Raw genomic sequence first — 12,709 nt, forward strand, 5'->3', positions numbered from 1 at the left:
AACCACACATACCGAAATCAAAAACACAACCACACATACCGAAATCAAAAACACAACCACACATGCCCAAAATCAAAAACACAACCACACATGCCAAAATCAATAACACAACAAAGAAGGTGGTTCTAATATGGACGTGAAATAATATCCAAAGCCAATTTGGGATTTATTTGGCTTGCCATCTTAGTTCAAGAGGAGCATAAGGGTGTGTTTGCGACTGTCTTACGGCTGTAGTTCCCCCAGCAGGAATTCCAGCAGGGTCTTCATGATGAGGGTGGCGGTGGGAGAGGAGAGGTCAGCCAGCTGGACACACACACGTCGCAGCATGGCCAGCAGCGGAGGACAGCTAGTTCCACACACACACCCGAGGGCGTCCGCAAACACACCCCACTGCACCCGCAGGTGCATGCTCCACAACTTCCTGGTGTTCAACGCTACAGCCACGTCCTGGACAGAGATCACCTGGAGGGGGACCGGCACAACACACAACAAAAAATCTGTTTCCCTTCGGTTTAGATGTTTCCAACATGAAAGTCCTACAGCTTTCAATCCTCATGCATTGATTAGTTTGTTAAGTGTCAATCCGACGACCTCCAGACTGTTGCTGATGATGGCTGTAGCAACATGAGAAGCAGCAGGTGTGTGTGTGTGTACCTGTGTGCTCTGCATGGGCAGGGGAAGTGGCAGCAGTTCAGACAGCAGGGTGAGGCCAGAGAAGAGTCCCTCTGGTGCTTTCAGTAGAGAGCCCAACACCTCCTTCAGCATCAGAGACCATGTGTTACTGAGCAGAGTCTCCTCTGTGTGGGTCATCTACAGGGGAAATGATACCCAATTTATTACACGCACGCAACACACACAACATTATGTTAAAGGTCAATCAGAAAAGAGCTCTACCTGTTCGCTGACTCCCTGTGTGAAGGTGAGCAGCACATCTACGATGAGGGCCTGAACCTTGGTCTCCTCCCAGTCTAGACGTCCAGAGGACGGGGCTGAACACACGACCATGTGTAGAGTCACCAACGTGCTCGCCACACGCGTGTCCCTGAACTGGAAGGCCCCGCTGCGCAGCAGCTCTGTCAGCATGGTCCGCAGCAGCCTTAGCGTGTTAGCGCACACGCCAAGGATCATACAGCGCTGTGGGGTGGGTCCCATGTGTCCGTGCACACGCCAGGCAGGCAGCAGCACGCTACACAGCTTCTGGAGCACACAAACACACGTGTCCAAGCCCTCCCCAGAAAACAACTGCACCCCTGCTAGACTCCACTTCAGATCTCTCTGCTGAGCCTCTACGGCGGGAGGTGGACAGGCGATCTGGCAGAGGACCCTCAGAGCAGAGATCAGTCCACTTCCCTCTAGAGTCAACACGTTCTGGACGTTCTACAGGGACACACACGGGACAGACAGGACAGAATGGCTTTTCTGTTAGTAATATGACCAATAATACACATGTACATACACTATTTTATTTACATCAGCCACACACAGTGCATTCGGAAAGTATTCAGACCCCTTGACTTTTTCCACATGTTACTTTACAGCCTTATTGTAAAACTGATTAAATAGTCCCCCCCCCCTCAATCTACGCACAATACCCCATAATGACGAAGCAAAAACAGTTTAAAAAAAAAACATTTCAAATATATATAAATAAATAAATAAATGAGCTCTAGGAAGAGTCTTGGTGGTTCCAAACTTCTTCCATTTAAGAATGATGGAGGCCACTGTGTTCTTGGGGTCCTTCAATGCTGCAGAAATGTTTTGGTACCCTTCCCCAGAACTGTGCCTCGACACAATCCTGTCTCTGAGCTCTAGGGATAATTCCTTCGACATCATGGCTTGGTTTTTGCTCTGACATGCACTGTCAACTGTGGGACCTTATATAGACAGGTGTGTGCCTTTCCAAATCATGTCCAATCAATAGAATTTACCACAGGTGTACTCCAATCAAGTTGTAGAAACATCAAGGATGATCAATGGAAACAGGATGAATAAGGCGGTAATGTAAAAATTCAAGGGGTCTGAATACTTTACAAAGACGCGCTCTCTCTCTCTCTCCAAGATCTGGGCCAGCCACTGTCACAACTATTTGTATGTACCGCAGGGCAGCTCTCTAAGCCTTCTACTGTTTTCTTTTTTACCAATGACCTATCACTGGCATTACACAAAGCGTGTGTGTCCATGTATGCTGATGATTAAACCGTATACTCATCAGCAACCACAGCTAATGAAGTCACTGAATCCCTTAACAAAGAGGTGCAGTCTGTTTTGGAATGGGTGGCCAGTAATAAACTGGTCCTGAACATCTCTAAAACTAAGAGCATTGTATTTGGTACACATCATTCCCTAAGTTCTAGACCTCAGCTGAATCTGGTAATGAATGGTGTGGCTGTTGAAGTTGAGGAGACTAAATTACTTGGTGTTACCTTAGATTGTAAACTGTCATGGTCAAAACATAGATTCAATGGTTGGAAAGATATTTTTTTGACACCACACTCCACAGGCTCTAGTTGTATCTTATCTTGAATATTGTCCAGTCACATGGTCAAGTGCTGCAAAGAAAGACCTAGTTAAGCTGCAGCTGGCCCAGAACAGAGCGACACATCTTGCTCTTCATTGTAACCAGAGGGCTAATATTAACACTATGCATGCCAGTCTCTCTTGGCTAAGAGTTGAGGAAAGATTGACTGCTTCTTATAAAAACAAGAAGTGAAGCAATGTGTTGGAAATTCCAAATGGTTTGCATAGTCAACTTACACACAGGACTGACACACACACAATCACACACCCCACCAGACATGCCATGATGGGTCTTTTCACAGTCCCCAGGTCCAAAACAAATTCAAGGAAGTGTACAGTATTATACAGAGCCATGACTGCAAATAACTCCCTTCCATCTTATACAGCACAAGTGAACTTCAAACCTGGTTGAAAAGAACAAATAAACCAACACCTCACGGCACAAGGCCTTTCCTGCATGTGACCTACTTGTTGTGCATATGTACTGACATGTATGTATAACCGATCGATGCGCACACACACATACGTTAATGTTTGTCAAGTCTTTTGTCTCAAATGTATTTTTTGTTATGTGTCGTACCCCAGTCGGACCCCAGTAAGACCCCAGTCGGAACCCCAGTAGGACCCCAGTTGGAACCCCAGTAAGACCCCAGTCGGAACCCCAGTAGGACCCCAGTCGGAACCGAGTGGGACCCCAAGTGTGAACCCCAATCAGACCCCAGTCAGAAACCCCAGTAGGAACCCAGTGGGACCCCAGTCGGAACCCCAGTAAGACCACAGTAGGACCCCAGTCCGAACCCCAGTCCGAACCGAGTCGGACCCCAGTGGGAACCCCAGTAAGACCCCAGTCAGACCCTAGTCGGAACCCCAGTAGGACCCTAGTCGGAACCCCAGTCAAACCCGAGTGGGACCCCAGTAAGACCCCAGTCGGAACCCCAGTAAGACCCCAGTCGGAACCCCAATAAGACCCCAGTCAGAACCCCAGTAAGACCCCAGTCGGAACCCGAGTAAGACCCCAGTCGGAACCCGAGTAAGACCCCAGTAAGACTAGCTGTCGCCATTGAAGATCCTAATAATTCAAATCAAACTAGCTGACTCCATGGTGAAGGACGTCTCTGCTGAAATCCACCAAAGGAGTGGTGCAGAGACCATGCTTTGTGGAATTTAGGTTCGACTATATGAATCAAATGGATTATGAAACGCTTACCGTGTACCTATGTTTGTCCTTTAGTTGCGTGCCTTTCTTTGTTAGCTGAAATCCATACTTTTTCAAGTATGGACGCTAATCAAATACAACCACCGACTGTTTGTCAGTTGCTGTTGCTCTAAGATAGAAACTCAGCGCATATTAGCATTTGTCAATTGAATCTCAGCAAGGAAACAGTCGGTGGATGTTTTTGAATAACGTTATTGAAAAAGTATGGATTTCAGCAAACCAAAGGCACGCAACTACAGAGGACAAACACAGGTACAAGTTAACGTTTCATAATTATAATATCTATTTTTTAAGTATTGACCTTGGGTGAATCGATGTAGTCATTGCTGAATTCCACAAAGCCTGATCTCTGCTTCACTCATTGGTGGATTTCATCAGAATCTTCCTTCACCAATCAGTGGAGTTTAGTCAGCTAGTTATATCAAAGCAAGTCTGTGTGTGCGCGCGCGTAGGGAGCTGAAGGCCTGCAGCCAAGTCATCATTATGAAGGATTAAACAAACAGCAACAACAGGTTATCACTCCTTGGGGACATGCAGTCTAACGGCTCACCTGTTTGATGTAGTCTATGAGGCTGGGGATGCTGCCCATCTCCAACTTCACCTTGTCCAGAGGTTCCAGCCACTGACTCAGCTCTGGAACACAACACCAACACTGAGAGGATCACTTAGTGTTGCAGTTCACCTTCGCAAGGAATTCTGAATAGTAGTTTAACACATGTTTTTTGGGGGTACTTTTCTCCCCAATATCGTAATATCCAATTGATAGTAAAAGTCTTGTCCGATCGCTGCAACTCCCCTGCGGACTCGGGAGAGGCGAAGGTTGAGAGCCATGTGTCCTACGAAACACGACCCACCAAGCCGCACAGCTTCTTGAAACACCGCTCGCTTAACCCGGAAGCCAGCCGCAACATGTCGGAGGAAACACCGTCCAGCTGGCGACCGAAGTCAGCTTGCAGGCACCCGGCCCGCCACAAGGAGTCGCTAGAGCACGATAGGACGAGGAAATCCCAGCCGGCCAAACCCTCCCCTAACCCGGACGACGCTGGGCCAATTGTGCGCCGCCTCATGGGTCTCCCGGTCACGGCCGACTGTGATACAGTCTGGGATCAAATCCGTCGTTGCAGTGCCATAGACCGCTGCGCCACTTGGGAGGCCTTCAACCCATTTCTAAGGGGTGATGGGTAGGGCTATGTCATTACAATGATAGAGTTGGGTGTAGAAGTATTTTTAAGATGAAGGTTTAGGGACTACCAGTTCACCCATTGTTGATAAGGTTGGTTTGGAGTTATAGGTCAGAGGTTAGGGGTTAAGGTTGGATACCAACCTGGCGTTGTTATAGTCAGGGGTCAGGAGCTACGCACCCTGTAGTTTAGCGTTGGTGTCATCAGCCTTGGCCAGGATGAGTAGAGGAGCAGCGTGTTGTTCCATGTTACGGAGATCACTGGAGTTCTGAACCACCATCAGCACCAGCATACACGCATAGTTATAGGTCACCGCCTTCCGGGCCTTGGCCTCCCCGTGTCCGTCCTTGCTGTGGTGCTGCAGCAGCGTAACCAGACAGGAGAGGTTGTTCTCCAGGCTGAAGACGTGGGCCACAGCGCTCCTCCCAGTCTGTGTGAAGGTGATGAGGTAGAGGGCATGGAGCATGCTCAGTACCTCCGCACTGTCCCCCTCCTCTAGCCCCACCCCTCCCTCCCCGCCGGCAGTCACGTGACTCATCAGCTCAGACACACTCTGGAGGGCATGCAGCGCCTGCATCAGCCACACCCCCAAACCCTCTTCACCCAATCCGGGGCCCGAGAACCCGCCGTCACCCCCAGTGACCATAGGCTCCTCTCCCTCAACCTCGGCGATGGTTGCTAGGAGGCGGAGCAGCAGGTTGGTTGGCGTGGGCTGGGCCAGCATGAAAAGCAGTCCTGATTGGGTGAGAGACAGAAAGTGCAGGACTTCCCTGGTGGCGTGAGTGACACCTGTATGCCCTGCCGCCACTGCTGCTGACAACACCACCGCCGAGCTCTCCAGGAAGTGACATGCATGCATGTACCTGTGGGGTGGGGGGGAGAGTTATTAGTACAAATGACTGTGTGTGTGTGTGTGTGTGTTCTGTGTTGTACCTACCTGTACAGTGTAGGGTAGGGGTCGTCTCTCTCCTGTGGACCAGTAATGCGTGCGGTTGTAGGGAAGGCCTTTCCAGGGGGCTGGACCATGGTGTGGGGAGCGGTCTCTAGAAGGTGATGTAACTCTTCTAGAACTCCAGCCAACCTATCCAGCTCAGCCTCGCTGACAGGGGAGGGGCCTAATGATGTCTCCTCCTCCATGGCTATGTCAGGCTCCTCCCCCTCATCCTGAAAAAAAACACTAATAATTATTATATATTTTGTATATATATTTTTTACCTTTATTTAACTAGGCAAGTCAGTTAAGAACAAATTCTTATTTTCAATGACGGCCTAGGAACAGTGGGTTAACTGCTTGTTCAGGGGCAGAACGACAGATACCTTGTCAGCTCGGGGATTCGAACTTGCAACTAGTCCAACGCTCTAACCACTAGGCTACCCTGCCGCCCCATATACTGATATACTGTAGTAATTATATGGACAGTAGAACCTCAGTCATAGAAACCCCAGAGTTCCACACTGAACTGGGAACTGGTTATGAAATGGGAAACTTTATCAGACCCTGTTCTTAAAACGCAGATCTCCAGTCAGTGTGTGCTTACCTGCAGAGGCTCGCTCCAGGCTGCCGCTGTCCTCTGCAGGTCAGTCATAACCTCATAGGCGTGGCCTTTCTGCAGAATGGCGTTGCCCGCGGTTACCACCCGCACGGTTTCCTCCCCCAGGAACAGCTGCACCAACCGCTGCGGGGACACACACACACAACCTCAGTTAGAAACACACGCAGCCTCTTTATTATAAGGTCTTCATGTGTACCGTATTTCTATGGCCCCTCTCACCTGGTATCCACTCCTCTCTATCTCCCCCTCCTGTAGGAAGGCCTCCACGCCAGCGGGGGCACTGGTCAGAGCATCCAGAGCCCTTAGGATACACAGCTTCAGTGTGGACGACACATGGTCCACCTGGAGCAGCTCCAGTAGGAGCTCCAGGGCTCCCTCGTGCAGCAGCGCAGTGAGGCCCTGTGGGCACTCGGCCAAGCAGGAAGCCAGCTTAGCTCCAGCTTTCAGCTGCCTGAGGTTTAGAGCAATGGGTTGAGTCAGCGCTATCTCCATACTAAGACCCTGGAGAGCCCATTGGACCAGAGCTCCAATAGGCCCCTCCCATTCCCCCTGTCCAATCAGAAAGCCCAGCCCTCTAGCGAGCAGCCCTGTTGCCTGCTCGAGGGCCGTGACCCAGCGGGAGTCACGGTCCTCTCCTATCCCAGCCAGGAGCTCTCTCATCTGGGCAACAACCTCAGCCTCTGCCCCTTCTCCACCTCCAGGTCCCTCTGGACCAACACACACAGACCCCCTAGCCCTCTCCAGCTGGGAGTCGAAGCGGGTCTTGTAGGGAGGGGTGAAGTAGAGCAGTGGGCGTAGCTCTCTTTCATAGGGGTCGTACTGGACTGGGGGCACAGAGGCCAGGTCTTCAGGGGTGTAGTCAATGTCAAAACTGGGCAGCTTAAAACTCCCATTGTCCAAGTCATCCTCATCACTACTGATCTCCTCATAACCATCACCTGGAGAGAGGAGGGAGGGAGGGTGAGAGAAAGAGGGTGAGGGAGGGAAAAATATTGTAAAACAACAAAAACACAAACACAGCAAAAGAAAAGGCCTCACTCACAACACTAACATAAGTGCTAAAACATTTATAACATTAATTACAGTTCACTCAACCAATGTTAGAGAACCACAGCAGACAGGCACAGTTAGTTTGTCATGCAAGGGGATCTGTTACTACAGCAGCAACAGCCATGGCTCTAAGCCTTATGATTACAGCTGGTTAGGCTGGTTATAACAGCACTGAGCAGGGTGTAGGGGTCTGAGCAGGGTGTAGGGTGGAGGGGTCTGAGCAGGGTGTAGGGTGGGAGGGGTCTGAGCAGGGTGTAGGGTGGGAGGGGTCTGAGCAGGGTGTAGGGTGTAGGGGTCTGAGCAGGGTGTAGGGTGTAGGGGTCTGAGCAGGGTGGAGGGGTCTGAGCAGGGTTGAGGGGTCTGAGCAGGGTGTAGGGTTGAGGGGTCTGAGCAGGGTGTAGGGTGTAGGGGTCTGAGCAGGGTGTAGGGTGTAGGGGTCTGAGCAGGGTGGAGGGGTCTGAGCAGGGTTGAGGGGTCTGAGCAGGGTGTAGGGTTGAGGGGTCTGAGCAGGGTGGAGGGGTCTGAGCAGGGTGGAGGGTGGAGGGGTCTGAGCAGGGTGTAGGGTTGAGGGTCTGAGCAGGGTGGAGGGGTCTGAGCAGGGTGGAGGGTGGAGGGGTCTGAGCAGGGTGTAGGGTTGAGGGTGAGCAGGGTGGAGGGGCCTGAGCAGGGTGGAAGGGTCTGAGCAGGGTGTAGGGTTGAGGGTCTGAGCAGGGTGGAGGGGTCTGAGCAGGGTGGAGGGGTCTGAGCAGGGTGGAGGGTGGAGGGGTCTGAGCAGGGTGTAGGGTGGAGGGGTCTGAGCAGGGTGTAGGGTGGGAGGGGTCTGAGCAGGGTGTAGGGTGGGAATTGTCTGAGCAGGGTGTAGGGTGTAGGGGTCTGAGCAGGGTGTAGGGTGTAGGGGTCTGAGCAGGGTGGAGGGGTCTGAGCAGGGTTGAGGGGTCTGAGCAGGGTGTAGGGTTGAGGGGTCTGATCAGGGTGTGGGGGGGGGGGGGGTCGGGCAGGGTGGAGGAGTCTGAGCAGGGTGTAGGGTTGAGGGGTCTGAGCAGGGTGGAGGGGTCTGAGCAGGGTGGAGGGTGGAGGGGTCTGAGCAGGGTGTAGGGTTGAGGGTCTGAGCAGGGTGGAGGGGTCTGAGCAGGGTGGAGGGGTCTGAGCAGGGTGGAGGGTGGAGGGGTCTGAGCAGGGTGTAGGGTTGAGGGTGAGCAGGGTGGAGGGGCCTGAGCAGGGTAGAAGGGTCTGAGCAGGGTGGAAGGGTCTGAGCAGGGTGTAGGGTGGAGGGGTCTGAGCAGGGTGGAGGGATCTGAGCAGGGTGTAGGGTTGAGGGGTCTCAGCAGGGTGTAGGATTGAGGGGTCTGAGCAGGGTGGAGAGGTCTGGGCAGGGTGTAGGGTTGAGGGGTCTGAGCAGGGTGTAGGGCGGAAGGGTCTGAGCAGGGTGGAGGGGTCTGAGCAGGGTGTAGGGTTGAGGGGGTCTGAGCAGGGTGTAGGGTGGAGGGGTCTGAGCAGGGTGGAGGGGTCTGAGCAGGGTGGAGGGGTCTGGGCAGGGTGTAGGGTTGAGGGGTCTGAGCAGGGTGTAGGGGTCTGAACAGGGTGTAGGGGTCTGAGCAGGGTGTAGGGGTCTGAGCAGGGTGTAGGGTTGAGGGGTCTGAGCAGGTTGGAGGGGTCTGAGCAGGTTGTAGGGTGGAGGGGTCTGAGCAGGTTGGAGGGGTCTGAGCAGGGTGTAGGGTGGAGGGGTCTGAGAAGGTTGGAGGGGTCTGAGCAGGTTGGAGGGTGGAGGGGTCTGAGCAGGGTGTAGGGTTGAGGGGTCTCAGCAGGGTGTAGGATTGAGGGGTCTTAGCAGGGTGGAGGGGTCTGGGCAGGGTGTAGGGTTGAGGGGTCTGAGCAGGGTGTAGGGCGGAAGGGTCTGAGCAGGGTGGAGGGGTCTGAGCAGGGTGTAGGGTTGAGGGGGTCTGAGCAGGGTGTAGGGTGGAGGGGTCTGAGCAGGGTGGAGGGGTCTGAGCAGGGTGGAGGGGTCTGAGCAGGGTGGAGGGGTCTGGGCAGGGTGTAGGGTTGAGGGGTCTGAGCAGGGTGTAGGGGTCTGAGCGGGGAGGAGGGGTCTGAGCAGGGTGTAGGGGTCTGAGCAGGGTGTAGGGGTCTGAGAAGGGTGTAGGGTTTAGGGGTCTGAGAAGGGTGTAGGGTTGAGGGGTCTGAGCAGGTTGGAGGGGTCTGAGCAGGTTGTAGGGTGGAGGGGTCTGAGCAGGTTGGAGGGGTCTGAGCAGGGTTTAGGGTGGAGGGGTCTGAGCAGGTTGGAGGGGTCTGAGCAGGGTGTAGGGTGGAGGGGTCTGAGCAGGTTGGAGGGGTCTGAGCAGGGTGGAGGGGTCTGGGCAGGGTGTAGGGTTGAGGGGTCTGAGCAGGGTGTAGGGGTCTGAGCAGGGAGGAGGGGTCTGAGCAGGGTGTAGGGGTCTGAGCAGGGTGTAGGGTTGAGGGGTCTGAGCAGGTTGGAGGGGTCTGAGCAGGTTGTAGGGTGGAGGGGTCTGAGCAGGTTGGAGGGGTCTGAGCAGGGTGTAGGGTGGAGGGGTCTGAGCAGGTTGGAGGGGTCTGAGCAGGTTGGAGGGGTCTGAGCAGGTTGGAGGGGTCTGAGCAGGGTGTAGGGTTGAGGGGTCTCAGCAGGGTGTAGGATTGAGGGGTCTGAGCAGGGTGGAGGGGTCTGGGAAGGGTGTAGGGTTGAGGGGTCTGAGCAGGGTGTAGGGCGGAAGGGTCTGAGCAGGGTGGAGGGGTCTGAGCAGGGTGGAGGGGTCTGAGCAGGGTGTAGGGTTGAGGGGGTCTGAGCAGGGTGTAGGGGTCTGAGCAGGGTGGAGGGGTCTGAGAAGGGTGGAGGGGTCTGGGCAGGGTGTAGGGTTGAGGGGTCTGAGCAGGGTGTAGGGGTCTGAGCAGGGTGTAGGGGTCTGAGCAGGGTGTAGGGTTTAGGGGTCTGAGAAGGGTGTAGGGTTGAGGGGTCTGAGAAGTTTGGAGGGGTCTGAGCAGGTTGTAGGGTGGAGGGGTCTGAGCAGGTTGGAGGGGTCTGAGCAGGGTGTAGGGTGGAGGGGTCTGAGCAGGTTGGAGGGGTCTGAGCAGGTTGGAGGGTAGAGGGGTCTGAGCAGGTTGGAGGGGTCTGAGCAGGTTGGAGGGGTCTGAGCAGGGTGTAGGGTTGAGGGGGTCTGAGCAGGGTGTAGGGTGGAGGGGTCTGAGCAGGGTGGAGGGGTCTGAGAAGGGTGGAGGGGTCTGGGCAGGGTGTAGGGTTGAGGGGTCTGAGCAGGGTGTAGGGGTCTGAGCGGGGTGTAGGGGTCTGAGCAGGGTGTAGGGTTTAGGGGTCTGAGAAGGGTGTAGGGTTGAGGGGTCTGAGCAGGTTGGAGGGGTCTGAGCAGGTTGTAGGGTGGAGGGGTCTGAGCAGGTTGGAGGGGTCTGAGCAGGGTGTAGGGGTCTGAGCAGGTTGGAGGGGTCTGAGCAGGTTGGAGGGTGGAGGGGTCTGAGCAGGTTGGAGGGGTCTGAGCAGGTTGGAGGGGTCTGAGCAGGGTGTAGGGTGGAGGGGTCTGAGCAGGTTGGAGGGTTCTGAGCAGGGTGTAGGGTAGAGGGGTCTGAGCAGGTTGTAGGGGTCTGAGCAGGGTGGAGGGGTCTGAGCAGGTTGGAGGGGTCTGAGCAGGGTGTAGGGTGGAGGGGTCTGAGCAGGGTGTAGGGTTGAGGGGTCTGAACAGGGTGGAAGGGTCTGAGCAGGGTGTAGGGTTGAGGGGTCTGAGCAGGGTGGAGGGTTGAGGGGTCTGAGCAGGGTGTAGGGTTGAGGGGTCTGAGAAGGGTGTAGGGTTGAGGGGTCTGAGAAGGGTGTAGGGTTGAGGGGTCTCAGCAGGGTGTAGGGGTCTGAGCAGGGTGTAGGGTTGAGGGGTCTGAGCAGGGTGTAGGGTTGAGGGGTCTGAGCAGGGTGTAGGGTTAGGGTGTAGGGTTGAGGGGTCTGAGCAGGGTGTAGGGTGGAGGGGTCTGAGCAGGGTGTAGGGCGGAAGGGTCTGAGCAGGGTGGAGGGGTCTGAGCAGGGTGTAGGGTTGAGGGGGTCTGAGCAGGGTATAGGGTGGAGGGGTCTGAGCAGGGTGGAGGAGTCTGAGCAGGGTGGAGGGGTCTGAGCAGGGTGTAGGGTTGAGGGGTCTTAGCAGGGTGTAGGGGTCTGAGCGGGGAGGAGGGGTCTGAGCAGGGTGTAGGGGTCTGAGCAGGGTGTAGGGGTCTGAGCAGGGTGTAGGGTTTAGGGGTCTGAGAAGGGTGTAGGGTTGAGGGGTCTGAGCAGGTTGGAGGGGTCTGAGCAGGTTGTAGGGTGGAGGGGTCTGAGCAGGTTGGAGGGGTCTGAGCAGGGTGTAGGGTGGAGGGGTCTGAGCAGGTTGGAGGGGTCTGAGCAGGTTGGAGGGGTCTGAGCAGGTTGGAGGGTGGAGGGGTCTGAGCAGGTTGTAGGGGTCTGAGCAGGTTGGAGGGGTCTGAGCAGGGTGTAGGGTGGAGGGGTCTGAGCAGGTTGGAGGGTTCTGAGCAGGGTGTAGGGTAGAGGGGTCTGAGCAGGTTGTAGGGGTCTGAGCAGGGTGGAGGGGTCTGAGCAGGGTGTAGGGTGGAGGGGTCTGAGCAGGTTGGAGGGGTCTGAGCAGGGTGTAGGGTGGAGGGGTCTGAGCAGGGTGTAGGGTTGAGGGGTCTGAACAGGGTGGAAGGGTCTGAGCAGGGTGTAGGGTTGAGGGGTCTGAGCAGGGTGGAGGGTTGAGGGGTCTGAGCAGGGTGTAGGGTTGAGGGGTCTGAGAAGGGTGTAGAGTTGAGGGGTCTCAGCAGGGTGTAGGGGTCTGAGCAGGGTGTAGGGTTGAGGGGTCTGAGCAGGGTGTAGGGTTAGGGTGTAGGGTTGAGGGGTCTCAGCAGGGTGTAGGGTTAGGGTGTAGGGTTGAGGGGTCTGAGCAGGGTGTAGGGTAGAGGGGTCTGAGCAGGGTGTAGGGTGGAGGGGTCTGAGCAGGGTGGAGGGGTCTGAGCAGGGTGTAGGGTTGAGGGGGTCTGAGCAGGGTGTAGGGTTGAGGGGTCTGAGCAAGGTGTAGGGTGTAGGGGTCTGAGCGGGGAGGAGGGGTCTGAGCAGGGTGTAGGGGTCTGAGCAGGGTGGAAGGGTCTGAGCAGGGTGTAGGGGTTTGAGCAGGGTGTAGGGTTGAGTGGTCTGAGAAGGGTGTAGGGTTGAGGGGTCT

At 55.2% G+C, this 12,709-nt stretch overlaps 1 protein-coding gene across 3 annotated transcripts in view; it reads right to left on the reverse strand.

Annotated features, from left to right (window-relative positions):
* LOC109883291 (protein virilizer homolog) overlaps positions 1-12,709 on the reverse strand; it is a 37,767-nt gene that overhangs the window by 12,050 nt on the left and 13,008 nt on the right. For all 3 annotated transcript variants that reach the window (XM_031836644.1, XM_031836642.1, XM_031836636.1), the window contains exons 8-15: positions 6,687-7,405; positions 6,453-6,590; positions 5,852-6,078; positions 5,095-5,777; positions 4,284-4,366; positions 895-1,377; positions 655-810; positions 227-462 (exon numbers count right to left, since the gene is read on the reverse strand). In XM_031836644.1, coding sequence (XP_031692504.1) covers positions 227-462; positions 655-810; positions 895-1,377; positions 4,284-4,366; positions 5,095-5,777; positions 5,852-6,078; positions 6,453-6,590; positions 6,687-7,405 — 2,725 coding nt within the window. The remainder of the gene's footprint in view (positions 1-226; positions 463-654; positions 811-894; positions 1,378-4,283; positions 4,367-5,094; positions 5,778-5,851; positions 6,079-6,452; positions 6,591-6,686; positions 7,406-12,709) is intronic.

The sequence above is a fragment of the Oncorhynchus kisutch genome, linkage group LG2, assembly GCF_002021735.2.
Source record: "Oncorhynchus kisutch isolate 150728-3 linkage group LG2, Okis_V2, whole genome shotgun sequence".
Classification (NCBI taxonomy): Eukaryota; Metazoa; Chordata; class Actinopteri; order Salmoniformes; family Salmonidae; genus Oncorhynchus; species Oncorhynchus kisutch.